The sequence below is a fragment of the Pan troglodytes genome, chromosome 11 (genome assembly GCF_028858775.2).
Source record: "Pan troglodytes isolate AG18354 chromosome 11, NHGRI_mPanTro3-v2.0_pri, whole genome shotgun sequence".
Lineage (NCBI taxonomy): Eukaryota > Metazoa > Chordata > Mammalia > Primates > Hominidae > Pan > Pan troglodytes.
The window spans coordinates 16,551,193-16,578,280 of NC_072409.2; the positions used below are offsets into that span (position 1 = coordinate 16,551,193).

At 45.4% G+C, this 27,088-nt stretch overlaps 1 protein-coding gene across 7 annotated transcripts in view; it reads left to right on the plus strand.

Moving 5' to 3' along the window:
- TTLL11 (tubulin tyrosine ligase like 11) overlaps positions 1-27,088 on the plus strand; it is a 278,099-nt gene that overhangs the window by 197,395 nt on the left and 53,616 nt on the right. For 6 of the 7 annotated variants that reach the window (XM_054658398.2, XM_016961590.4, XM_016961591.4 and 3 more), the window contains one exon: positions 25,700-25,951. In XM_054658398.2, coding sequence (XP_054514373.1) covers positions 25,700-25,951 — 252 coding nt within the window. Of the gene's footprint in view, positions 1-20,851; positions 21,370-25,699; positions 25,952-27,088 lie in introns of those variants that run through there. The other variant, XM_063787532.1, reaches the window with a different exon arrangement.

Here is a 27,088-nt window from a genome sequence, read left to right on the forward strand (position 1 = left end):
CACCCACAAACACAAAACACACCTACACATCCACACCCACATCCACACACAAACACACAAATGAACACACACATAAATCACACACAGTCACACAAACCCATGCAACCGCATTCACACACACAAACACCCACACACACACACACAAAACATCCACACACACAAAACACGTCCACATATCTACACACACTCACAAACACAAAACACACCCACATATTCATACACACACCCACACATTTACACACAAACACAAAAAACACACCCACACATCCACACACACAAACACACCCATACATAAGCACACACACCCACACACAAAACACACCCACACATACACTCACAAACATATAAAACACACCCACACATCCACACACAGACACACCACTGCACAAAACACCCCCACACAGACACACAAACACACCTACACATCCACACACACACTCAGAAACACACAAAACACCCACACATACACAGATACACAAACACACAAAACACACCCACACATCCACAGACACACACACACCCACACATCCACAGACACACAAACACACACCCACACATTCACATACAGACACAAACACATCCACACACACCCACACATACACACAGACACAAACGCAACCACACACACGGACACACACAGATACAATCACAGTCACACCCACACAACCACACTTACAGACACACACAATAACACACCCACACACACGGATGCACACAGATACAATCACAGTCACACAAACCCACACAATCACACATTCTCACAGACACACATAAACACACACAACCACACATACACACACACTCATAAGCACACATGACATGTTCACACAGACACACATACACAACCACACACAGTCACACAAACACAACCAGACACACACATATGTACAACGAAACACACACAGTCACAGTCACAGTCATACAAACACACAAAACTACACACAACCACACACACTAACACTCATACAACCACACATTTACACAACCACACAAACGTGCACAGACACACAGCGCACACTCATGCACACACAGTCACACAAACACACAATCATACAACCACACATCACCCAATACACACACGCACACAGTCACACAAACACAACTCTGTGCACACACATACACAAACACAGCCACACAAACACACACACAAACATAGCTCGCACAGACACACACACACAAATGAGGTTCATTGTGAACATTATCTGCAGGAAAGCAAAACGTTCCAGACATCTTTTCAAGATGAAAGAGACAAGGATTCTGAAAACTCTGTAGGGAGTGAAGTGTGGAAGCTCATTGTTACTACATTTAAGACATGTAAGATAAAGATATATCTTTATTTAGTCCCCTGTCTTTATCTTTTCATTTAAACGAGCATAGGACTTGGCTAAAAAGGCTTTAATCAGTTTATTCCTGTCGTTGGTCCCACCTCCCCTGACCCCCGCTGACTTTTCTTCTCAACCATGAATTCTCCTATCTTAATGTTTTTAGGGATTGGACCTTGAGGGTCCAATTTTTTAACCTTTTTTTAAAAAATTATACTTTAAGTTCTGGGATACACGTGCAGAAGGTGCAGGTTTGTTACGTAGGTATACAATGTGCCATGGTGGTTTGCTGCACCCATCAACCCGTCATCTACATTAGGTATTTCTCCTAATGCTATCCCTCCCCTAGTCCCCACCCCCCGACAGGCCCTGGTGTGTGATGTTCACCTCCCTGTGTCCATGTGTTCTCATTGTTTCAACTCCCACTTATGAGTGAGAACATGTGGTGTTTGGTTTTCTGTTCCTGTGTTAGTTTGCTGAGAATGATGGTTTCCAGCTTCATCCATGTCTCCGCAAAGGACATGAACTCTTCCTTTTTTATGGCTGCATAGTATTCCATGGTGTATATGTGCAACATTTTCTTTATCCAGTCTATCATTGATGGGAATTTGGGTTGGTTCCAAGTCTTTGCTATTGTGACTAGTGCTGCAATAAACATATGTGGTGTGCATGTGTCTTTAGAGTAGAATGATTTATAATCCTTCGGGTGTATACCCGGTAATGGGATTGCTGGATCAAATGATATTTCTGGTTCCAGATCCCTGAGGAATTGCCACACTTTCTTCCACAATGGTTGAACTAATTTACACTCCCACCAACAGTGTAAAAGCGTTTCTATTTCTCCAGAAAAGTTTCTGTGTCTCCATCTCAGCGCTTCCTACATCCTGGTGTAAGTCTCTTCTTTTAGGGGTCTCCTGCACCAGGCTGTAGGCTCCTTGCAGACAGGGACACTGTCTTATTTATTTTATAGACCCTGTGCCCAGTGCTTGGCATATAGGAGAGAGATGTCACATGTTTATCTGCTTGGTACCAACATGAAGACACTTAGTACCCATGGCTTTGCTCAAACATTTGGGGAAACGTGGAATCCAGGTGCTCATTACTTCCTCCCCACAGGTGTGGCTCATGGTGGCCCAGCCCCTTAGAGCTTTGGAGGCCATCCTGCAGCTGCTCTTCAGATGATACTTATATTTTTCTCATGCAAAACAGCTTGCAAAGAATAGTTCATTGTGCTTTCTGATTTCAGCTTTCCAGATATCTGTATGCACAGAAAACAGATTCCCTCCAGTTTCTGACTGAATGTCTCCATCTAAGCTGAAGCTTTCAAAGCTTTCCATCCTTGGGTACTGCCCATTGAGTAGACGTAAGTGGGATAATCTTTGTCTCCCTTACCTACAGCTCTCTGTGGGGTGTGGTCCAGCAGATACAGGCAGAGGAATGGGATAGCAGACGTAGAGGTAATTAAACTATCCCCAGTTCTTCCTTGTTAAGTGGGAAGGAACATGGCAGAGTGGGGAAAGGACATGTTTTGATAACAGAAAGACTTGATATGAGTCCCTCTCCTGCCATAGACCTGCTGTGGGACACTGGGCAAATTATTCATCTTCTCTGAGCCTCAGGTTTCTCATCTGTAAAATGGGGATAATAGTACCCAACTCAGAGGATTGTTGTAGAAGTTAGAGGTAATTTTTTGTAAAAGCATGGTCATAACTATGTTAAATCTCACATAGCCCCCCTCACACACACACACACATATGCATGCATGGAGAAGGCTAGAGAGACAGACGGACAGACAGAGAAGAAATTCTGGAAATAAAACACCAACATGTTAACAATTGTTGTAGGTACGTAATGGAATAAACTGTGATTTTTTTCCCTCTTTGTCTGCTTTTTGGTATATTTAACTATTTTTTTTACATGAACATATATTGACTTTATAATTAGGAAAATAGGAAATAAACTTAAAGGCATAAAATAGGAAAAAAGAAATAATATGCATTAAGTATCAGGCATAAGTTGGCACTCGGTAAATGGTAGCTATTTTTACTAATTAGTTATTATGCCTAATAATAATAATTAGAACTAATGATTTCCTCTGGGACCACAGGTTGTGAATTAGTCTGTAGGTGGTGGTTGATGACTCAGAGCTCCCTTCCCAGTGAGGGGGAGTTCTGGGTTCACTTCCAACTGGGGCCACTCTTCACGGCCTTCCTGATCCTTCTGCAACCCCCTGACTGCCAGACCTGACACTGCTCCCACAGCGGCCTCCTTCCCCACTCAAAGCAGTCCAGCAACAGTATTGCCAGTGGCCACGACAAAGGGGACCTCACTTCTGGGCAGGCAGAGGTATTTTCCAGGGAGGAGTTTCTCTTCCATGGAGAATGTGGCGGGACATTGCCATCCCTCTGTGGATGGCAGGTCATTCATTCAGGGGGACAGTAAGAGTAAAGTTTCTTCTGTTTGGGTTGCAGAAAAGGTTCTTGATATGGTTTGGCTCTGTGTCCCCACCCAAATCTCATCTTGAATTGTAGCTCCCATAATTCCCACGTGTTGTGGGAGAGACCCAGTGGGAGATAATTGAATAATGGAGGCGGTTTCCCCCATACAGTTCTTGTGGTAGTGAATAAGTTTCACGAAATCTGATGGTTTTATAAGGGGAAACCCCTTTCATTTGACTTTCATTCTCTCTTGCCACCATTTAAGAAGTGCCTTTTGCCTTCCGCCATGATAGTGAGCCGTCCCCAGCCACGTGGAATTGTGAGTCCATTAAACCTATTTTTCCTCTCAGTCTTAGGTATGCCTTTATCAGAAGCATGCAAATGGACTAATACAGTTTCCCAGTAAGAGTTTCCAATGTCTAAAATGAACTTGATGCTGCTGATTGGAAGATTATATATATATATATGTATATATATGTGTGTATATATATATATATCTGTGTATATATGTATATGTATGTGTGTATATATATGTATATATATATAAAGGTAGAAGGAGACTTTTTAACTTTCATAATCGATAGACATTATCATCGCTACATATATAGTTTATATATATTTTATATATTTTTAATATATATTTATATATAAAACCTATATATAGGTTTTATATTATAGTGATATTATCTCATATATATGAGATATATAAGATATATATATCTCATATATATGTGTATATATATTATCATCATATATATACACACACGTATATATATGATGATAATGGTGAGGATTTAGCCCAGGTGAGAATTTTAGACTAAACCCTCAAATCCTTTAGGGTCCAACAGGTTCAACCAGAGAGAATTGAAATTGTGCATAAAAGAAAGAGAAGGTGAAATTCCTATCTGGCTGAGTGACTATGAGCAAGTTAGACAACTTCTCTGAGCCTGTATCCTCAGGTGTAAAATGAGGGATCAGCACAGTTGGTCCTTGAAATCCCTGGAAGTTCTCAATTCCGTGACATGATGATTATAGATACAGTCAGTTCTGAGAAGAAAGTGAACTTGGACGTTTTCTGTGCTCAGTGAGCATGCTGCCAAAATGTGATGGATAAGACAGGAAAGGACAGGAATTTTTTCTGGGGCCGACACTTACTGGCTGGCCCCAGAGATGACAAATTATGGAAGGACTTCAGCTGGTGGCTTCTAAACAAAGGCAGCAGATCTTCCTAAATCGTTGTGATCCCGCTGTTGCATCAAAGGCTGGCACTGAACTGCTAGGTGTTAAATGCCTGCCCTGTGCCAGGCACGGTGGCAGATGTTGTACATATCGTATGTGATCTCTGATCTTCGGGCAACCCTGCAGGAGTGGCATCGCCATTGTTTCAGGTTGAAGCAGTGGAGACTCTCGAGGTTGCTCGTGTTTTTCAGTAGATACTTTCTGTGCAGCTATGATGTGCTCAGTGAACAGCGCTGAGAATCCCAGTGTGAGCGAGGTCTTCCTGCCCTGGTGGAGCTGGCAGTTTAGAACAGCTAGAGATGAGTTCAAGGATGATTGTAATATAGCGTGAAAAGGGCTTCAAAAGGGGTTAAAAACAGGGTGTCATGGGAGCCTAGTGAAGGGGGCCCCACAAACCAGCAGAAGGGTGGGGCAAGGTGGAAGGAATGAAGTTCCAGGCGGAGGCCAGTTTCACGCAAAGGCTTAGGGTCTTTGTCTATCAGACAGCAGGAGGGCTTAGTGGGCAGGGCAGTGTGGCTGGAGCCTAAATAGGACTGTGGTCTGAGATGGGGCCAGAGAGGGACCCAAAGTCAAGGGCTTGACCAGGCCAGAGAGTTTAGACTTCATTCTGCAGGCAGAGAAGAGCCAGTCATTCATGCATTCATGCACCCATTCATGCATTCATGCACCCATTCATGCATTCATGCACCTAGCCAGTGTTTATTGAGCACTTACTCTGCACCAGGATGGAGGAGTCAGCAGTGCACAAAACTGTCAACAACACCTGCCTTTGTGAACTGCCGTTATTGATGGGAGGTGGAGAATGAGAGGACAGGAGATGGAAAATAAACAAAATAAATGAGTAAAATCTATACTGTGATGAGTGGTGATGAGCGCTATGGAGAAAATGAGGCAGGGAGAGCTCTGGAGGGCTGGGAAGAGTGTGGGCTGCACTTGTAAGCAGAGTGGTCGGGGGAGGCCTGCCTGAGAAGGGCACACTTGGACACACACTTGAAGGAAATGAGGGAGTGAGCCAGGGACAGGCTTGGGGGTTTTGGCTATGACATGAAGGACACGTTGGAAGTGGAGGTTGCGAGCCAGGAAACTGGTGAAGAGGCTGTTGAAGTTCAGGTGACCCATGATGAGCTGACAAGTGATGGCAGAGATGTGTGTGAACTGCAGTGACAGGAGGGATAGGACTTGGCTGGCTTGATGCTTGTGAGGGGAGAGGGAGAATGAATCTCTTCTCTCTGGTTTCTGGCCCAGACACTGGATGGATGGGGAATCCCTCCTCTGAGTCAGGAACAAAGCTGGAGGCTCAGAATTGGGGTAGAAAAATGACTAACTGAAAAGTAACTTGCCCTGTACACCTTGTTCATAGCAGCATTATTTACAATGTCCATGAATGAATGAATGAATGAATAAACAGACTCAGCCTTTAAAAGGAAGGATATTCTGAAACATGCTACAGCATGGATGAACCCTTAGGACATTATGCTAAGTGAAATAAGCCAGATACACAGGACAAACACTATATGATTACACTTTCCTCCCCAGCCCCACCCCCGCCCCCCACCCCACCCAAGATGGAGTCTTGCTTTGTTGCCCAGGCTGGAGTGCAGTGGTGCGATCTTGGCTCACTGCAACCTCCGCCTCCTGATTTCAAGTGATTCTCCTGCCTCAGCCGCCAGAGTAGCTGGAATTACAGGCAAACGCCCGCACGCCCTGCTGATTTTTGTATTTTTAGTACAGATGGGGTTTCACCATGTTGGCCAGGCTGGTCTCAAACTCCTGACCTCGTGATCCACCCATCTCGGCCTCCCAAAGTGCTGGGATTACAGGCGTGAGCCACTGCACCCAGCCATGATTCCACTTGTGTGAGGCACCTAGAGTAGTCAAATTCATAGAGTCAGAAAGTAGAGTGGTGGTTGCTGGGGGTGATGTGGGGGAGTCGAGAGTTATTGTTTGATAGGGACAGAGTTTCAGTGGAGAACGATGAGAAAAGTTCTGGAGATGGAAGGTGATGATGGCTGCACAGCAATGAACGTACATCATGCTGCTGAATTACAGACTTAAAATAGTTAAAATGGTAAATTGTATGTTATATATATTTTTCCAAAAATTAAAAAAGTATTCCAAGTAATTTGCCCAAAATCACATAGCGAGCAAATCCAGCCCAACTCCAGAGCTCCTCATGCACCTCCAGCCTCTTATTCTGAGCTCTCTCTGTCTCTCACTATTCCCTCCCTGTCTTCTAAGCTGGCTTTGATTACTTGGTAAAATTACTTCACTTCTCTGGGCCTATTTTTCCCCATCTGTAAAGTAGAGATACCTCATAGGGTTGTTGTGAGAATTAAATGAATCCATGCACCTAACATGCCTGCCACAGAGTAAACTCACGATATATTAGTTATTATTGCTATTATAATGTCAGAACAACCCAATCCAGGTAAAACAGCACAGACCCGGACTAAAATCCATGCTCTAGCACTTGGGAGCTATGTGTCCTTGGGCAAAGCACTGAACTGGCTTAAGCCTCAGTTTCTACCTATTATCAAGCGCTATCTGGGCTGATAGTTCCTGCCTGGCAGGGCTGAGAGCAGGACTAAATCGGACCTGTGTCCAAGGCCCCCAGTCCAGTGCCTGCATGTCAGCCACAACCTCCAGTCCATAGCAGCTGTTACTGTGTGGACACAGGATCACAGTTATGCAAGGAAAAATTCACATAGTGACCTAACATCTTTTTCTACTTCCATGCCATTTTATAGGCAGAAATAGCACCCCCCTGCTCGTAGTTGAGGTATTTGAAGATCCTGAAGCCATATCTTTGTGCAGGCTTCAGTAATGTGTCTGTGTCTAATTTATTCATTTTACAAAGGGGACTGATTCAGCCAAGTCTAAGTAACATTGACTGATTCCCTGCTCTGGGCCTGGCCCCATGCTGTTGCTGGAGAGTCAGAAATGAGTCAGACACAGCCCCTGTCTGCAAAGAGCTGAACTGGCCCAAAGAAGAGCCAAGGACGTTGTCACAGCAAACTGCACTAGGAGTGCAGAAACCCGGGTTCTTTCCTGAGCCCTGAAACCTAAGTGCTGGGAAACTTTGAACAAGCCACACCTCCCATCTCCAGAACTTGTCTACAGGCAGAATGAGGACCTTGAACTTGCTGGTCTCTATGGCTTGAAGCTATTTCCTCTTCAGATGTGTTGACTCCTTTGCCCAGTGCTCTCTGGGAGCAGTCTGCAGGGCACAGGATAATTAGGGGAGGTTATACCAGAGCCACTGCCTTCTGAGCTATAAAGACTTGGCCTTGGGACCTTCTCGGTCAGCCAGGTTGGGATTAACCCTATGGCATCCTGGGATCCCAGCAGCGGTCTGGTGAGGAAGGGGAGGGGGATAGAGCCAGGAACTGGAGAGGGGACCTGGGCCAAGGCTGCAGGCCAGTGTCCCACCCGGGTGAGCAAAGAGGATTTAAGAGTGGAGGCTCCAATAGCCAGGGCAGCTTCAGGCTAACTGGGCTCCCGGGGCCAGGAAGCTGACTCACTCCAGGCCCCCACTGGGTGCTGGGGCTGCCTGGGGGCCCCCAGGCAGTTCAGGCCTGACTCCCAAGCAGCACACCAGACACCAGATGTATTCCAGACTTGATCTGTGTGCCGAGGGAAGGAGCTCACATCCCACTCCTCCCCTGGGAGGAAGGACGGGGGACAGCTTGCTGCAGGGGAGGCACTTTCTTCGTGGGGGATCTTGAAGCATTTGCTTCATTGGCCCAAGTTTCCCCTCGCCTGTGGGAAAGTGTCCCAGCTCTCCTCGCTGTGGTCGGCCTTCTGGCCATCTCTCTATCCCATGCCAAGGCATAGTCTGCTCATCTCACGCGGGACACCGTGCTAGTGCTTTCTTATCTCAGGCCAGAATTGAGTTGAAGCCGGCAGAGCTGAGCTGAGATCCTGGGATCATTGGTATGTGCACTGGCATCGCGATTCCTAGTCAAATTCTTGGTAGCCAACCCAAGTCGATTAACATGGGGAAGAGAAATTGCAGGTTATCATTCAACCACCATTGCCATCCATATGCATGAAGCCTGGGGACCTGACTCCCTTGCAGAATGAAGCATAACCTTTAGAGGGACCAATTTCACAGAAATCGCCACCGCTACCTCCACCCACTCTCACCGCCTCCCTGCAAGCCAGAATGAGTGTTGCTTTAGCTCTGTGGCAGCAAAGGAAGCCGCTTGGGCTGCCCACATGCCATATATGTTCTCGAAGAGTTTGATGGGCTTCTGCCACTTAAGAAATTGGTCACATTTAGAGATATTCGCTTCAGTGAACATGTCATGGCTGTATATAGGAAAAACATACTATTATCTCTAGAGCTTGCCTGAAACAATAGGCTTGTTCCTGAAACAGATGTTTTGTGAAACCCACCGTGACAGGCTCATCATCCTGGGCTGGAGATGGGCCAGTACTTAGTTACCAGCCTCACAAGGACACCAACATCTCTGCTGGCTGCCCATTCATCCCACGCAGCTGAGCTCAGAGGGAGATACTCCCTGTGGCTCCTCCTTCTGGCTCGTGGGTTCTGAAGTTAAACATTTTACAAGCTTGAGAATGTAGATAGAGGCAGTCAGCCAGGTGTGCCTTGGGAAAGAAGTTTCCAGGATATTGACTGAGAATGTTTTAGTGCTGTTCAGCTAGCATGTATTGAGGGCCTACTGTGCACCAGGCACTATTCTAGTTGCTTCCAGTTACATGATCTCACAGTAACCCCCAAGGGTACCTAGGTTAGACATAAGGACACTGGACTCTTACATCAGTTTCCTAGGGCTGCCTAAAAAGTTACCTCAAACTGCGTGACTCAGAACAACAGAAATGTCTTCTTTCACAGTGCTGGAGGCCAGAAGTCTGAGAGCAGGGTGTCCGCAGGGCCATGCCCCCTCCAAAGCTCTAGAGGAGAATCCTTCCTTGCCTTTTCCAGCATTTGGTAGCTCTTGGCCAGGTAACATGACTCCAGCCTCTGCCCTTGGTTCCCATGGCCTTCTCCTCTGTGTATGTCTGCATCAAATCTCCCTCTATCTCTCTCCTATAAGAACATCTGTCCCCAGATTTAGGGCTCTCTCTAAATCCAGAATGATCTTGGGATCCTTAATTATATCTGCAAAGACTCTTTTTTTCCAAAAAAGGTCACATTCACAGGTTTCAGGGGTTAGGACTTGGATATATCTTCTGGGGGACAGTGTTCAGCCCACTGCAGCCTTCCAGCTGTTACCTAATGGTTCCCCCAAAGTCACATATGGAGAAAGGGTCTCATAGGGCACGGAACCCAGGCTGGTCAGCTCTGAGCTAAGACACTCTATGGAGCTTTGATCAGGTGGCACTCATCAGGTGCTGCAAGGCAGGCCCTGGTGTCAGTGCTGAGATATAAACATGAAGTGATGGGCCCTGTTCCTAAGAAAGTTATAGGCTGGGCACGGTGGCTCATGCCTGTAATCCCAGCACTTTGGGAGTCCAAGGCAGAAGGTTTGCTTGAGCCCAGGAGTTAGAGGCCAGCCTGGACAACATAAAGAAACTCTGTCTCTACTAAAGATACCAAAACTAGGCAGGAGTGGTGAACTGTGCCTTTAGTCCCAGCTACTTGAGAGGCTGAGGCAAGAGGATTGCATGAGGCCAGGAGTTTGGGGCTGCCGTGAGCCATAATCACACCATTGCACTCCAGCTTGTGCAACAGAGTGAAACCCTGTCACAAAGAAAGAAAAGAAAGAAAGAAAAAGAGTTGTGGTTGAGTGGGAAGGAGCTATGCATATTGGTTCAGAGTCAGAGTTCTGAGTCCAGCCAATCCAGAATCATAAGCCGGCTTTGCCACTTCTAAGCTGGATGACCTTGGGCAAATTATGCCATTTTTCTGTGTCTCATAGGGAAACGGTCTCTTATGGAAACTGGGAATCATATGCAGAAGAATCCTAACCTCAAAGGGTCGTGGTGAGAATCAAATGAGAGGATGTGCTTAGCACACAGGTGTCCAAGCAGCGAGAGCTCCAGCATCCTGACCCCACAGCCTTTGTGGTTAACCACTGCTCACTGCTTTCCACTTGCTAGGATGCCCCAGAATATTTGAATCAGAGCCTCCAAATGGAAAACGGACAGTGGAAGACTTCTGTACAAGTCCCCAGAAACCAGGCCGAGGAAGAGGGAGAATCCGAAACTGACTTCAGGGTTTTGAGCTTGGCTCACTGGGGGGATGAAGTTGCCAGTAACAACATGGAAATAGCAAGAAGCAGGTTCAAGGGGATGTACTATCTTCATCCTGGAACATTGGATTACTGATATGCAAGTGGGCTATCTGGGTGGATTTTCTGGCAGGTGTTGGACTTCCAGAAAATGATTCTTCAAAGCTACACGAAGACTAAGAGTGTGGGAAATAATTGATCCCATCTGGGCAAATTCAAGTGTTTTCCTGGGTGAAGACTTCTAGGGGCAGAGAGCAAACTAGAAAACAGAAAACAGAAGTGGGTACTCATGGGTCTGTGGTCACAGCATTCAGTTTTCTTGCCTGCAGAGTGGGTGCCTTGCTTTGTTCTTCCCAAGCTGTTGTTGAGGCTGCATTAGGTCAGGAATGGGAAATTGCCCTGTAGATTGTGCCCTGAGCTGTGGCGAGAGGCAGCAGACAGTAGCGTCAACCCCAGTCTCCCAAATGCTGAGCAGGACAGGAGAGGTACAAGTGAAGTGCCCCGTCTCTGTGTCATAGCTGAGAAATTAATAATTGTTCCCTCTTCTGGTTTGAACTGGCCTTTTGAATAGGCTCTAAATTTGTTCATAATTGCCAAAGGAACGACACAATAAAAACTGGAATTTCTCCATTCCCTGGCAAGGGGGGTGCATTTGCCAGTGGGTTTTTTTTTTTGTAAAAGTGGGTGTTTTTGTACTTTCTCCCGAGCATTGTGGAGCGTTTCTGCTGCCCCTCATCCCTGGACCACCACCTCCCACACATCCCCCTTGCCCTCTCCCTCTCCCGCGTGTGTGTTTGGCAGGATGGGGTAGGTCAGTGGACGTTGCCATGACAACTGAGAAAGAGACAGCTCTGACTTCAGCTCCACGCTTGTTAGTAGGGAAACTAAAAGAGTCGCTTTTATTTTCTTTCTTGGGGGTTGGGATGCCCACCACATTCCTGTTGGCATGGAAACCTTTGGCTCCCACCGGGTGAGTTGGTCAAGTGGGGTAATAATTGATTTGAATGGGTGTTGGGAGAGGCTACTGTGAAGAGGCAGGACCCTGTGGGTCTGGCCATTGTGTCGCCATAAACACACTGCTCCTTAGGGCTGTCCCTCTGGGAGGGGGAGGTGGATGGGGACGGCAGCCTCTAGACCCCAGTCTGTGCATCTGGAAATCTCTGGGATTTTTAAGCCATCTTGTATCGCGGACCAGTGATGTGTCTGGCATTCTCCCGGGTTCTTTACATTTGGTATTCCACTTTGTGCTCACTAAAGCCCTGTGGGTTTGGTGCTGTCACCACTTTGCAAATGAGGAAACTGATGCTCAGTGAGGTTAAGTACCTTCCCCAAGGTTAGTCAGCCAGGAAGTGGCAGTGTCAGAGCTGAAGCCCAGGCCTGCGTGATTCATCCTCCCTGCAGCTCTCGCCACTCTGCTGCCTGCCTTAACCTTGCGCTTGAACTTACAGTCTCTCTAGAGTCTCCAGAGCCATCAGGGAGGCATCATCTAAAAAATGTACCTTGATAACTAAACATTTAGTACTTCTGTGAGAAACACCACTGCAAACTGTCTGGATGTCTGCTTGGGGAATTGTGCAGTGACAAGAGAAATTAAATACTTTAATGGATTTTGACAACAACTCTTATGTTCAGGGAATTCAAATTGCATAAAGTAAAAAGTTAGACTTTCTCTCTGGACCTGACTGCTAATAGGCATGCCTAATTTATTAGTCAGATTCTTTAAAAAATCTAATCTTGGTAGGACCAAAGTTCTTTGAGGAAAGAATGTCATGGGTTGAAGGAGGCCGCGAAATCTTCCTGGAGGAGGTGGGGCTTGAGTTGACCCAACATCCCTGGCTGCAGAGTTAGTACTCAATAAATATATGTCAAAGGAGTCATATAACAGCTACCATTTCTTTTGTACTTACGATGTTCCAACCAGGGTGCCAGCCCCTTGTTTATACCACCCCATCAAGTCCCTCAACACCTCTGGAGAGTGGATTCTATCGTCCATCTCCATTTTACAGAAGAGAACCAGAGGCTGAGTGTTGATCTCCATTTCCTAAGGCCACACAATTGGTAAGGGGTGGAACCAGAATGACCGTTATTCTCATCACCATAAATTATTAATGTGGTATTTTTGCCCTAAAGATGGGTTTATAGACCCATAAGCTGAAAAATGACGCCCAAAGGTCACCCTGCCCATTTTCTTGTCTTCAGGCAAAATTACCCCAAATTCTTCATGTTCTCTGTCTTAAAGAATACTTTACTTACACAGTCATGTATCAGCATGTCTTTTTTGTATCACCTATTAGATGTACAGTACTGCCAGAGGAACAAAAATGGATTCTATTTCTGGCAAACTCAGAGTCTATCAGGAAAAAGAAGCCACAAACTTAAATGACTGTGATATAAATTTAGAAAATGATAAATTCCACTATGAAGTACTGTGGGAATCAGGAAGAGAGTATTTCTGAGTGGGAAGGATCCAGGAAGGCTGTGGGCTGGTGTCTAGAGTGAGTTTGGAAGAATGAGCAGGATTTGGACTTGGCTGTCGTGAAGGGGTGGGCAGGACAAAGGCATCCCAGACACAGAGAGGTGGCACGAGGTACAGGCCATCGCGTTTGTGAATAAGAACGCCCAGGAAGACTGTGGGCAGGGAGCAGGTCAAGGACAGGGGCTTAGAGGACCAACTACTACTAAGGGTCCTAGAGGAGGGAAAACAGAGGATGGAAAAACACCACAGAGAGTGCACGGGTGCAGGAGCCAGGAAATGAGAGGTTCAGGAAGACAGTGGTCAGCTTCATTGAATGCTGTGAACAAGCAAGATTGGAGAAAGATTAAGAAGATCAGTGACAATTAGGAGGTGCATGGTCAGCCTTGAGAGAACAATATGTGGGCAGTGGAGGCAGAAGCCAGTGTGCTCGTGCTGCGGCCAGGAGGGGACCATGCACATGGAAAGACTTCCTCTAGGTCACGCTCTGCCAGGCCAGGGCGCTGACTACAGTCTTCTAGGGGTGGACCAGCAGTGAGCCCCCTTGACCTAGCCTCCCTGGAAGCCTAGGGTCTTAAGCATCAGACAGATCCTGGTTACCAGTTGATACTGTTTAGGAGGCACGTGACTTTGAGTGTTGTGTTTAACCTGAGCTTAGCTTTGTTTGTTCAGTCACAGCAGCTAACACTTACTGAGTGCTTGCCACATTCCAGGTATGGCTCTGAATGGATTAGCCCATTTAATTCTCACAACAATGCTGGGACATAGGGAGAATTATTATCCCTATTATACAGATAAAGACATCAAGGCATGAGCAGGATAAGAGACTTTTCAAAGATTACCAGCTAGTTGGGAACAGGAGCAGGATTCCAACCCACGCATTCTGGCTCTGAGGGTGCATCTTAATATCTCCATCTTAAGGTCTCTGTGTGGTTTAACCAGGGTAATTAATGCCTGATAGAGTCTCTGGCCCAAAGGAGGGGCTCACTAAGAGTGATTCCTTTTTTCCCCTGACCAAATACAAATGCAAGGTCAGGACACCCTTGTCTGAGAAAGGTCTGTGGGATCTGCCTCGTAAGGCCTCATTCACATCAGTGCAAATCCCATACAGAATGGCACTCAAAAATTGCTTTGGAAAGTGGGATACAAATGTCATGAACTCCTGGCGTGATGCTGAGTGAAGCTGGTTTTGTGTTCAACACCTGTACCGCAGGAATTGACCGATGTGCCAGCGCAGGTAAGTGGTGAGAGCCCTCAAAGCAAATCAGTCAGTGATGAGTGAAATTAACAAAGTGTGCAGATTTCATCTGCAATCTGAAGAGGGAGTATCTGACCTGGGATATGCCTACGGAATTACTGAATAAGGGTTCATCGGGTGCTCAGTGTATAGAAGAGAATTAGGATTACCATAGAAAATGAACTGGGTTTAGATGAAATTGAATGTCAAAAAGAAATTACAGTCTAGGCAAAGAATAACTTTTACACATGGCTTCCCCCAACTTATTGTCTGTATTCACATAGCCCTATACTTTGGTGCAGAACTGTGTTTAAACACTAAAATGCTTTGTATTGCAGATAGGCACTGAGTATGTAATTAAAAGGATCCCTTCATTAGCAGAGCTGTACAATGAAAGCTCAAGTTGGCCTTTTCTGCTAATTTTGGAGGTGGTAAAACAGAGGCTAATACAACCACTGATTACAATTGTCATATAGACAGTCTCTTGCTGTTGCCATTAGGAAATTTTTCTTCTCCCAGAGTAGAGACAGGCTTTTCCCAGGGACTGTGAGAGAACAAGAGGAAAAAAAGATTCATGCTGGCAACCAGAAGTAGAGGGGTGTAGAAATACAGGGGTAGTGCAGGGGTTTAACACGTGGGCTGTGGAGACAGACCACCCAGGTTCCAATCCCAGCCTCCTCGCTTAGGCCATTGACTTAACCTTCCCACGCTTCAGCGTCCTCAGGTGTAAACTCACGTTAGTAACTGTGACTAACTAATTGGACTGTTGTGAGAGTTCACTGAAATAATGACTGTATTCATTGTCAGATATTTTTAAGCACCTACTGTGTACCGGGAGCTGTGCTGGGGCTGTAGGTATAGTCATAAACCAGGCAGTAATGATGCCTGCCCTTCTGGGAACTTTCCGTCTAGAAAAGAAATAGGCATTAAGCAGACAGTTATGCAAATAGCCATTGGAGTGTGATAACTACTCTGAAGAAAACATAATGTATACTGTGAGCTTAGCATTGTGCAAGATGCAGATTGAGTTCTCAATAAATTTCTTGATGATGATGATGAAATACTAAGTCGGGGAGGTTATAGAGAAAGGAATGGTTGATTCTATCTCCAAAAGCCGTGGGAAGCATTTTGGGAAAGGTGAGAAAGAATCTTAAATTTGAAAGATGGGTGTTTTTCTAGTGGATCATTTATAAAAGGAGGGAGGGATGTGGATGCGGAGGATGAGGGAGGCAGCAACCGGGCCATGCAGACCTGGAATGCTCTCTCAGGCCTGGGGACCTCGTTCACTGTGCCTTGGGCAGTTGGTGCAGGCAGGGCTTATACTTCAAAAAATCTTTCTCTGGGTTCCAGAGAAAAGCTAAGCACCAGCCAATTCATCTACGGAAAGGCAGTGGCCAACTATTCAGTAGCTTTAAAGGGGGCTCTGAAGTCCTTCAGGCAAAAGGCATTCTCCTCCCTTTCTGCCAAGGTGGCTAGAAGAGTCTGAGCTTTTCATTCAGAATTTTGGCCACTCTGGCATTTATGCTCAATAGCTATGTCATTTTTTTTCTTCTTTTTCTTTCTTTTTTCTTTTTCTTTTTTTAAACACAGGGTCTTGCTCCATCTCCCAGGCTGGAGTGCAGTGGCACAGCTCACAGCTCACTGCAGACTTGTTTCCTGGGTTCAAGCAATCCTCCCATCTCAGCCTCCCAAGTAGTTAGGACCACAGGTGCGTACCACCAGAGCTGACTAATTTTTAATTTTTTGTAGAAGTGGGGTCTCGCTATGTTGCCCAGCCTGGTCTAGATTCAGGGCTTCAAGCAGTTCTCCCACCTCAGCCTCCCAAAGTGCTAGGATTATAGGCATGAGCCACTTAACTCTCCCTTCTTATTCACTCTTTTTTATCTCAAAGGCTCTGGATGAGAAGTCCGGGGGCCTTAGCCTGCCTTTGCCACCCCTGTGTGATGCCTCACCTCAAGCCAGTGACTTGGCCCCACTCTCTATGTATTTCAGAAGGAAAATGACACATGGTCATTGCTAGTGCCCCTTCTAACTCAAAATCTGACTTTTTCTGTACCTGGGCAGCAGCAAAGTTCTCTCTCACGCATTACTTCATCCTCAATAGAGAAGGAGGGTGTCAGAGCAGGTGCAGTGAACTCCCCAGCCAGGCCTGAGAAAATGAGGCACACGTGGAGGGTTTGTTAGGTGGTCCTGGACAGCCTGGAATGAGAGTTTCCCAAGAAGGAGCAGTGGAGGAGCGGAAAGTCAATCTAGTGTTTGGTTACATGGGATGGGGAGTGAGGCAGAAACCCCATATTCTCCTGAGGTCCTCGGGGTGAATACCAGTCTCTCCCACTGAGGGCTGGTGACTAGACAGTGGGCCCCTTGAGATGATGACACTCATGAGAGAAAGATGTCAGTGGTTATAATCCAAGTGGCAAACAGGTATTGAGGTGCTGTGTCCATCTTCTCTGCTAATCCTAACACCAGTCCTATAGGTTAGGTGCCATTATTATTCCCATTTTATATTAGAGGAAACTAAAGCTTTGAGACTGTATGACTTGCCCAAGGTCACACAGCTTGTGAGTGGCAGAGCTGGGATTTCAACCATGCCCTGATCTACCCACAAAGCCCAAACTCCAGACCCCCTGCACCACCAGCCCCACAGCCCAGGGAGGAGGAGGCGACTGGAGCACCCCTCCTTGGCCTATGTGTACAAAATGTTTCATTGCCTCTGACCGTGCTGCAGGCCCAGTGGGCAAGAGGGACAATGGCGAAGACACGCGCTCCATGCTCAGGGCCGGCAGGGCAGAGAGCCCTGTTGGAAAAGAAGCTTATTGGGAGGTCTTTGTAAAATGAGCTGTCAGCTCCTTCATCCGTAAAATGAGAGGGCTGGGCGCAGTGACCCCAAAAGGCCTTTCCAGCTCTGAAATAGCATGAGTTCTGGGTCTGTGGGAGCCAGGGCATTAGAGTAAGTCCTTATGCTTGTCCTTCAGTTAATGCATCGCCTGGCCCTGCAGGAAAATGCGCCTGCAGCAACCCCAGGCCTGGCAGCTCTGGGAATCCATCCCCAGGCAGGGAGAGACCTAGTCTGCTGTTGTCGCCATGGGGTCCTTTGTTAATTCATATAGTCGACACACATTACAAACATTACATGTCAGCAATTCTTGGGAGCCCGGAATGTAAAGTAACAGATTGACTTGTTTGGCAAACAAAATGAAGCAGCCAGATGAGCACTGGTACCCTCCCGAGAAGTCACATTGAGGACAGTTACAAGCCCCCCAAGCAGATTCATCTTGATGCTTTGTGGAAAGCCTGTTTTGAGTCCTAAACAATGTGGCCGTTTTGTGCTAGGCGTAGGCTCCATCCTCCTGCTTTAGCCTCACACCACCCCATAGAGCCAGAAACTTCTCTCCATTGCAAGGGAGGGGAAAATGAGTTCAGTGAAGTTGTATAACTACATCAAGTGAGCATGATGGCGTGGAAAGCGCCTGGACTTTGAGGTCAAAGCTGAGCCACCTTAGGAAAGTAGGTTAACCTCTCTGAAGCTCACTTTTCTCATCAGTGAAATGGGACCATTTGTAATACCTAATTCATAGGATTCTTGCTAGGGTCAAAGGAGATGTTACAAATAACCGGCCTGACTCTCCAGGTCCTCAGTCAGTGCCTGACAGCTCCCCGTGTATGGAGGCCGCATGATGCAGTGGTTAGAAACAAGGATGCTGGAGCCCGCCTGTCTGGGTTTCTTTCCCAGGTTCAAAACACCTTGGTTCATATCCTTGTGCCTTGGTTTCCTCATCTGTAAAATGGGGATCATATTAATAATAACACCTGCTTCATAGGATTTTATCAAGATTAAATTTTTTTAAATTGCAGTTCCTGGCACATAGTATGTGCAATTAATATCATCGCTATTGTGTTTTGTTGTGTTTTGATGTTTTGTTGCTGTCGATGATATGTTACAGAGGAAAGTGATCAAGCCAGGTGGAAGTGGCCTGACCAGGGTTTGTGGGCAGGAAGGGTCATTGCGTGAAGGGGAATAGGTGGGAATAGGCTCAACATGGGTCTAGGTCTTAGAGGGACTTGGATGGCAGAGAGAGCTCTCTCGTTAAGTCCTTTCCTTTTCACTGTGGAAGCCCACGCCTCACCTGTTTTAGAGTCTATCACCTTCCCTTCAAGTTGCCTAGCATCACCCGTCAGGCAAATGGAGCCTCTGCGATAGCAGAGATTTATCAAGCGACAGAGCTGGGCTATACAGTAAAGTTTATTTTTAGTGACTTCATCCTCCAGTTCTTTAAATTAGCTGCAGGGCTAATTTAAGGGACTTCTTTGGTGCATGGTTAGCATTTTCTGCAGGAATGCCAACATGATACATGTGCGTTTGGAATCCGCTAGTGACTGAGGGGACTTCGCCTTGGCCAAACAGCAGGGACGGGGACCTGTTTTTATGTCCCTTTGCCATGCGGCACCACTGCCACAAGGCTCTCCTGCCAAGCCACAGGGCTGCCTGGGAACGTGATCCAGGGTGTTCTCTCCCCTTTTGTCCCACATGTTCAAGCAGTAGTTGCTAAATCTGTGTGTCTAAAGCTGCCTGTCTCTATGCCCATTACAACTGCCCTAGTTTAGGTCTCACTTTCTTTCACCTAGACCAGTGATTCTTAGACCTTAGCCTGTATCAGAATCACCCGCAGGGCTTGCTAAAACAGATTGCCCAGCCCACTCAGAGTTTCTGAGTCAGTAGGTCTGGGGTGAGATCCAAGAATGTACATTACTAACAAGTTATCAGGAGGCACTGATGCTGCTGGGCTGGGGACCACACTTTCAGAATCGTTGACCTAGACCATTCCAGTAGCTTTCTAATACCATCCACCCTTCCCCTCTCAGTTCGGAATACATAGTGCTGGCAGATTTATTCGTCTCCAGCATGGTTTTAATCTTGCCATTCCTCTCCTCAAAATCTACCACATTCTCTCATTCCCTACACTACTAAGTCCAAGCACCTTTCTCTCACATTCAGGGTCCTGTATGACCTAGACCCATGCTGGCTCACTCATCATCACACTGCCAAGTCACTGTTTATATATGGGTCTTGTTTTCCCTCACTTGGTCACATGCTTCTGGGTGACAGTGTCCACCTCACTCTTGTATCTGAGGCCCCTGGGGCATGTGAGTGCTTGGAACATGTTTCATGGATGAATAAATTATTGAAGGAATGTTTAACTAGAGATGGAAATTAACTCAAGCAACTTCTCAGCAACTAGAATTTGACCTTGCTAGATCTACTTCTCTGTTAATTTCTGGAACTATATACCACTTATACATAAGAAGAAAAGTCTCTGATTTGATTTAAATCAAATGATCACAAAAGCTATATAGTGAACTAAGCATGGGGTGTGTTGTGAGACAGTCCCAAGTGTAAATCCTGATTTCACTACTGATTGGGTGAGCTTGGGAAAGTATTCAGCCTCTCTGGGCCTGTTTCCTAATCTGTAAAATGGGAATCGTTTCCACCTACACTGTAGAATTGTTATGAGAAACAAATGAAGCAATATAGGTAAGTGGCTTGGAGCAATGTTAGACATGTAGTAGGCCCTTGATAAATGAACAGTTAACTTTCCAGGCAAAATAGAGATAGGTGGTTTTTCACAAGTTTCGATGAAAAATAATTCCATTGTATTTGAAAAATGCTAATAGATAAAACATTCCAGAACTCTTTCACCTATTTTAATGAATCAAGGATATAACAAATTCAATTTTAAAAAAATTATCCCAAAGGACTAGTCAGCTTGATTTATATTTTCTTTACCAGTGACTTTTATTTCATAAGCCCGACATTTCCATTAAAATGCTATTAAGTAAAAACAGGATCTTACATATTTGTGATGGCTTGGATCTCAACATGATAATTGGAATTATCTCCAGCAAAGATACCATTTCTCATTGTTTCATTTCCTCTTACCTATCAGATGTATCTTTAGTGCCTTCTTCCAGCTGAGTAAAACCACCTCCCTCTGAATTTGCGGTTGAGTCCATGAAAATGATATCTCTGGCTTTGAAGACTCTTTTCATCGTGAGGTTATTAATTGGGATTCAGGAAGGATGGGAAATGGTAGTCATCCACTAAATACAGCAACCCTTGAAAGAAATTTGAAAGGCTGTCGCTAGAAGAAAAAACAGACTCATTCTGCAAGGCTCTGGAGGCAGGAGTTGGACCCTGGAGAAAGACAATTTGCTGGTTACCATTGGGAACACCTTTCCAGTCTGAGGTGTCCCAGAGGTGGTGGAGTTCCCATCACCAGGGCAACCCCAGCTAAGCCCACGACCCTGGATGATGTGCTGATCAAATGACCTTATCTATCTGGATTTAAATTTCTTCTCTAGAATCATTTCAAAAATGTTCTGGAACTAGATACTGGTGACAGTTACACAACAGTGTGAATGCCTGAAACACCACTGAACTGTCCACTTGAAAATGGTTAAAACGGTGAGCTTTATGTTCATTATTATACTATGATAAAATAATAAATGACATCGTTGGACAGAGTGATCTCCAAAGCCACTTATAGCTGTAAGATTTTATGCTTCCTGGCTAACAAGGTGAAACCCCATCCCTACTAAATATACAAAAAAGAAAAAAAAAATTAACCAGACATAGTGGCACACGCCTGTAGTTCCAGCTACTTGGGAGGCTGAGACAAGAGATTCGCTTGAACCCGGGAGGTGGAGGTTGCAGTGAGCCGAAATCATGCCACTGCACTGCAGCCTGGGTGACAGAACAAGTCTCTGTCTCAAAAAAAAAAAAAAAAAATTATGCCTCTGAGAGGGAGCACATCACTCAGGGGACTGATCACTGACTCTATTTAGTCAAATGACAGACCATGTGACACTAGATCTCTAACTGAGGGGGAATGGTTAATTAATACAGAATATGTCATGTCATGAGAAATTACACTGATGAAAACACTCTTAATACCATGGGAAGATACTTACAATGTAGGGTATAAAAAGAAGGATTTGGAATACATGTAATGTAATCCTAACTTTATAAATATAGATAAGAAATCAAAATGTTAATAGTGTTGATCTCAGACTTGTAGAATTACAAATGATTTTGATTCCTTTATACATTTCTCAGAATGTCTACAAAGAGCATGACTTACTATTATAATCTTTAAAAAATTATATAAAATAAAAAATAAATAATTCCACATAGGATTTGTAACCCACAATGTGAATTATGATGTATATTTGAATAATGGGGTGGTGGGTCGGGTGCAGAGGCTCATGCCTATAATCCCAAGATATTGGGAGGCTGGCCAAGGCAGGAGGATCGCTTGAGGCCGGGAGTTCAAGACTAGCCTGATCAATGTAGCGAGACCTTATCTCTACAAAAAAAAAACTTAAAAATTAACCAGACTGGCCAGGCATGGTGGCTCACGCCTGTAATCCCAGCACTTTGGGAGGCTGAGGTGGGTGGATCACTTGAGGTCAGGAGTTAGAGACCAGCCTGGCCAAACCATTTAGTAGAGATGGCAAAACCCCATCTCTATAAAAATACAAAAATTAGCCAGGCGTGGTGGCACACACCTGTAATCCCAGCTACTCAGGAGGCTGAGACAAGAGAATCACTTGAACCCAGGAGGCAGAGGTTGCAGTGGCAGTGAGCCAAGATCACGCCACTACACTCCAGCCTGGGTGACAGAGCAAGACTCTGTCTCTCAAAAAAAAAAAAAAAAAAAAAAGTCAGGCTAATGGTGGTGCACACCTGTAGTTCTAGCTACTCAGGAAGCTGAGGCAAGATTGTTTGAGCCCAGGTACCTAGGCTGAGCCTAGGCTACAGTGAGCTGTGGTTGTACCACTGCACTCCAGCCTGGGTGACAGAGTGAGCCCCTATCTCTTAAAAAAAAAAAAACAGAAGAAGAAGAAAAAGAAGAAGGACTGGGCATGGTGGCTCATGCCTGTAATCCTAGCACTTTGGAAGGCCGAGGCTGAGGCAGGTGGATTGCTTGAGGTCAGGAGTTCAAGAGCAGCCTGACCAACATGGTGAAACCCCATCTCTACTAAAAATATAAAAAAATTAGCTGGGCGTGGTGGCACACGCCTGTAATCCCAGCTACTCAGGAGGCTGAGGCAGGAGAATGGCTTGAAGCCAAAAAAAAAAAAAAAAAAAAAAAAAAGGAGAAGAAGAATTAATTACAGTAGTAAAATAGAAAGAGCAGTGGATCAGTGGATTATAAGAACTGACTTATAATTCCAGTTCAGCTAGATGATACAGGTGCAACACCTTGCCAAGCCTCAGTTTCTTCGTCTGGAACAGGGGCATAGTCATAACAGTCTACTGTGCAAAGTGGAGTGAAGAGCAGATGACCGCCTAACTGTGGATGGATCTGCCAACTGAGGAGTCCTCTGAGCTATTTTCATTGTTATTGAGTGTATTCCAACTGTACATTTCCAAATCTTTCCTTGAATAAAAACTTACTGAGTGCTTATAAAGTCATTGATTGCCACTTACCCAGTAATTTAAGGGCTAATTTCCGGTAAGAGTGTCGCCTTTTTTCTCATCTTTCTTCCTATAACCTTAATGGGAAAACATTTCATTGCAACTGAAAAGCAACCACCTGATATTTACTGTCTTAAGTTCAAGGTGATGGTGACAAAATCATTTTAGCAGAAGGAAAATTGCAGCCCTTTGGGCACATTTGCCTCTCCCAAGGAGTCAGGACTCTCCTCTTTGTGGGAGGGAGCATTTCTTTCCTTAAAACCCTCCACACTGTTGAGGTTGAAAAGAGATTTTTCCCTCATGCTTCTCTGCTTCTGCCCTCTGCCTGTCCTTGCTTTGAGACCAGCATCAAGACCCACTAAGGAGGAACCGGGAATAGGCCTTCCAGGACTTTTTATTCACACAAGGGAGTTTTTCCCAGAGGCTGGCTCCTTGGACTGGGATGAAGAGAGGACCATTCGTACAGGGCTATCACGCATGTTGTTTCGCTGTTGAATTTAAAAGCACTTACAGGTTACAAAGCACTATAACCTTGATATGTTAAGGCTTACGTTGCAAACTTTTTCAATGCAATGGATTCAATGAAACTTTCTCAAACACCAAGTATGTTTCAGGTCTTATAGAAATAGGAGTGAAATTTCTATATGAAACAGATGTAGGCCTTCAATGAGCTCACAAAATGGTGAGAGAGACTGGCATGTAAACCAGTGCAGTGCAGGCATGACAAAGCAAACAAGGAAGCAGGTCCAAGGAATAGGGATGAGGCATGAGAGAGAGGGACCTGTGTGGTCAAGAAGCCATCTCAGCTGGTTTTGAAAGTGGAACAGAAGTGTGCCAGGCAGCCACGGCCAGAGGAAAGCAGGCACAAAGATACCCAGATGGCCCAACCTGGGCACTGATGGTGTGCTTGCTTGGAAATGAAAGCACTGGGCATGAGGACATTTAATAAGGAGTAGAGAACAGGCCTTGGTACCATTAACAGCACCACGTCTCAGTACCACGAGACGTCATCCTAACTTTCTTGGATCAGTTAGTCAACCAGGCGGCATTTACTGACCATGTATAACATGCTCAAGGTTCTGTCTCAGGAATGAACACAACAGGTGAGAGAGGGCTACGCCTGGCCCCAGATCCCGACAGGATAGGACCCAGGAGTGGGAACTGAGCTGCAATTGCAGAGAGGGCCTTTGAGTGTGGAAGGGAGCTGGGTGTCCAAGGAGCATGGAGTCTCCGGTTCCAGGGCAGGCCAGTGAGTGGCAGGTTGGGAGGAGCAGCACACAAGGCTTGGGCTGGAACTGTGTGCCTGGCAGGGGGATGACTGGAAATGAGGAGGCCCGGAAAGAACTCGGGAAGGGCCTCAAGTGCCAGAATGAGCAGTACAGACTTGGGAGTCCTCAGTGGTTTTAGCAAGTAAGTGACTCAGCCAGGTTGGCCTAAAAAGAGGTGACTCAGGTGCCAGTTTGAAGGATGGATCTATGGATGGGCAAAGCCAGAGGCAGGAGGGCCTTTGCTACAGTCCAGGCAGGGGCAGAGCAGGGGTTGGCTTCAGGACTAAGGAGGCAGAACTAGCCGAGGAGGAGTCGGCATTTATTCTATGCTTTCCTGTTGAGTAACTGGCAGATGGTTGTGACATTCAAGGAGATGGGAGACATAGATTTGGGGCAGGGGGAATAATATGTAGGTCTAAGGTGAGAAGAACATTCTGTGCTAGAGGTGGATATTTAAGACTTATTAGCTGCTAGTTTTCTTGAATATCAAAATAATTTCTGAATATCCAGACTAAGGAATCACTACACTATAATCATTTTTTTGTATGAATTCCAAATTAAAAAAAAAAACAGTTAAGCCAGAAATATAATTGTTTCTATTCCTAGAATTCAGTAGCTGATGCATCTTTGCAAATTGTTCGTTGAACTGTGTTCTGGCTTCTTGCCAGTCCTCAATGAGATTTTTATATTTCTTAATTATTCAATTACTACCCATAAGTAAGAGTTTGAAATCAAATCCAGACTGCTACATAACAGAGTATTCCCTTGAATCATGAATACAGTAAAGGAAAGTTTTCATACTGGGAAACCAGGATGGTGGAAGGAGGAAGGACACATTTCTAGCCGTGGCTCTGCCTTTGTTTCATGTCCTGGCTTGGCTATGTGCTAGCTGTGTGAGCTTGGGCAGGTCACTTCTCTGTGGTCAGTCTTGCTGTCTGTAAAATAAAAAATGTTGGTAATGCTGCCTCCCAAGGAGGTTGTAAATCTCAAGTAAAGGAGAAACTGAAAGGGAAAGTGTTATATCATTAATTCTTTGTGTGCTTCAGGTCTCAGCAGCTTGAAAAACCATTCGCTGGAAAGGAAGATGCTTTGGATGGCGAGCTGACCAGTGCTCCAGACTGCAACGCCAACCCCGAAGCCCACCTGCCTTCCATTTGCCTCAAGCAGGTGTTCCCCAAGTACGCAAAACAGTTCAACTACCTGCGCCTGGTGGACAGGATGGCAAATTTGTTTATCCGGTTCCTGGGCATCAAGGGGACAATGAAGTTGGGGCCAACAGGCTTTCGTACCTTCATAAGGTCAGTGAGAACAGCCCCCTCTGGCTTGGGCTTTGGGCCGGGTGGAGTCCAGTCTCACATCTGGCTGGCGGGTCTCCCTGACTGCGCTCGGGAGAATCTGTGGTGCTGGGTCAGTACCCCATTTGAGCTTGGATTAGCCTAGTGGCTGGCACATGGTAGACTCTCATTTGTTGAGTGAATTAATGAATATGATGGGTGTGACCGCATTGCAACCTTATGTTCATGATTTAAAAACAACTCTGTGCCTACCTTGAGCTGAGTCCTGAAAACGCATATTAATAATCGCCCCTTGGAGTCAGGCAGACCTTGTGCTTCTTAAACCGGGCTTCTCCCAGTGGTGCATGGCTGTGTGTTTGGCGTTCGTGAAGCCACAACAGAGAAGCAAGGCACATCTTTCCAAAGTGTCAGTTTCAGAAGGGAAAAGTTAAATAATTCAGCTGATAAATATTTTAATACGTTTGTTCTAATATAAAAATAGCATGGCCGTATTATAGAGTATAATGCAAAATTTGCATGAATTTTCAAGATAAAGCATGAGATAAAGAAATTATATCTTTGCTGCAGCCTGCAAAGTTAGCAGTTGCCGCTTGGTTTCCTGAGATTACACATTAATTTCCCTCTACCCTGTGGGGGCACTTTGGGGCAATACAGCAGCATTTACTGGCTTCTAGGGCAAGTAACCCTAAGGCAAGTCAAAGAGCACCCCTAAACCTCAATAAATCCATCCTGTAAAATGAGGATAAAGCTGCCTGTGCCCCACAATATTGTGTGTAATATTAGTTGAGATCACATAGAAACATCTAGCATATGGTAAGTGATCAATAAATGTCAGTTTCTTCTTACAAGATTAAAAGAATTCTATGAAATTATATGTATATTTATATATAATTCATATAGATATATATATGGTCCTACACAGAGTCTCGATCAAAGAAGGTTCCCACTAAGTATGTGTTAATCTAATAACTCTAGATCCCTTTAACAAATATGAATGGGCGACAACAGTGAATTATTCCTTAGCAATTAATTGTATCCTATACACCTCAAGGAGGATGTCTGCTAGCACTCAGTATTGCTGTTGTTTTTCCCATCAGTGATTTTAGTATTTTTGTCTTGCACCTCAAAGTCATGCTTTTC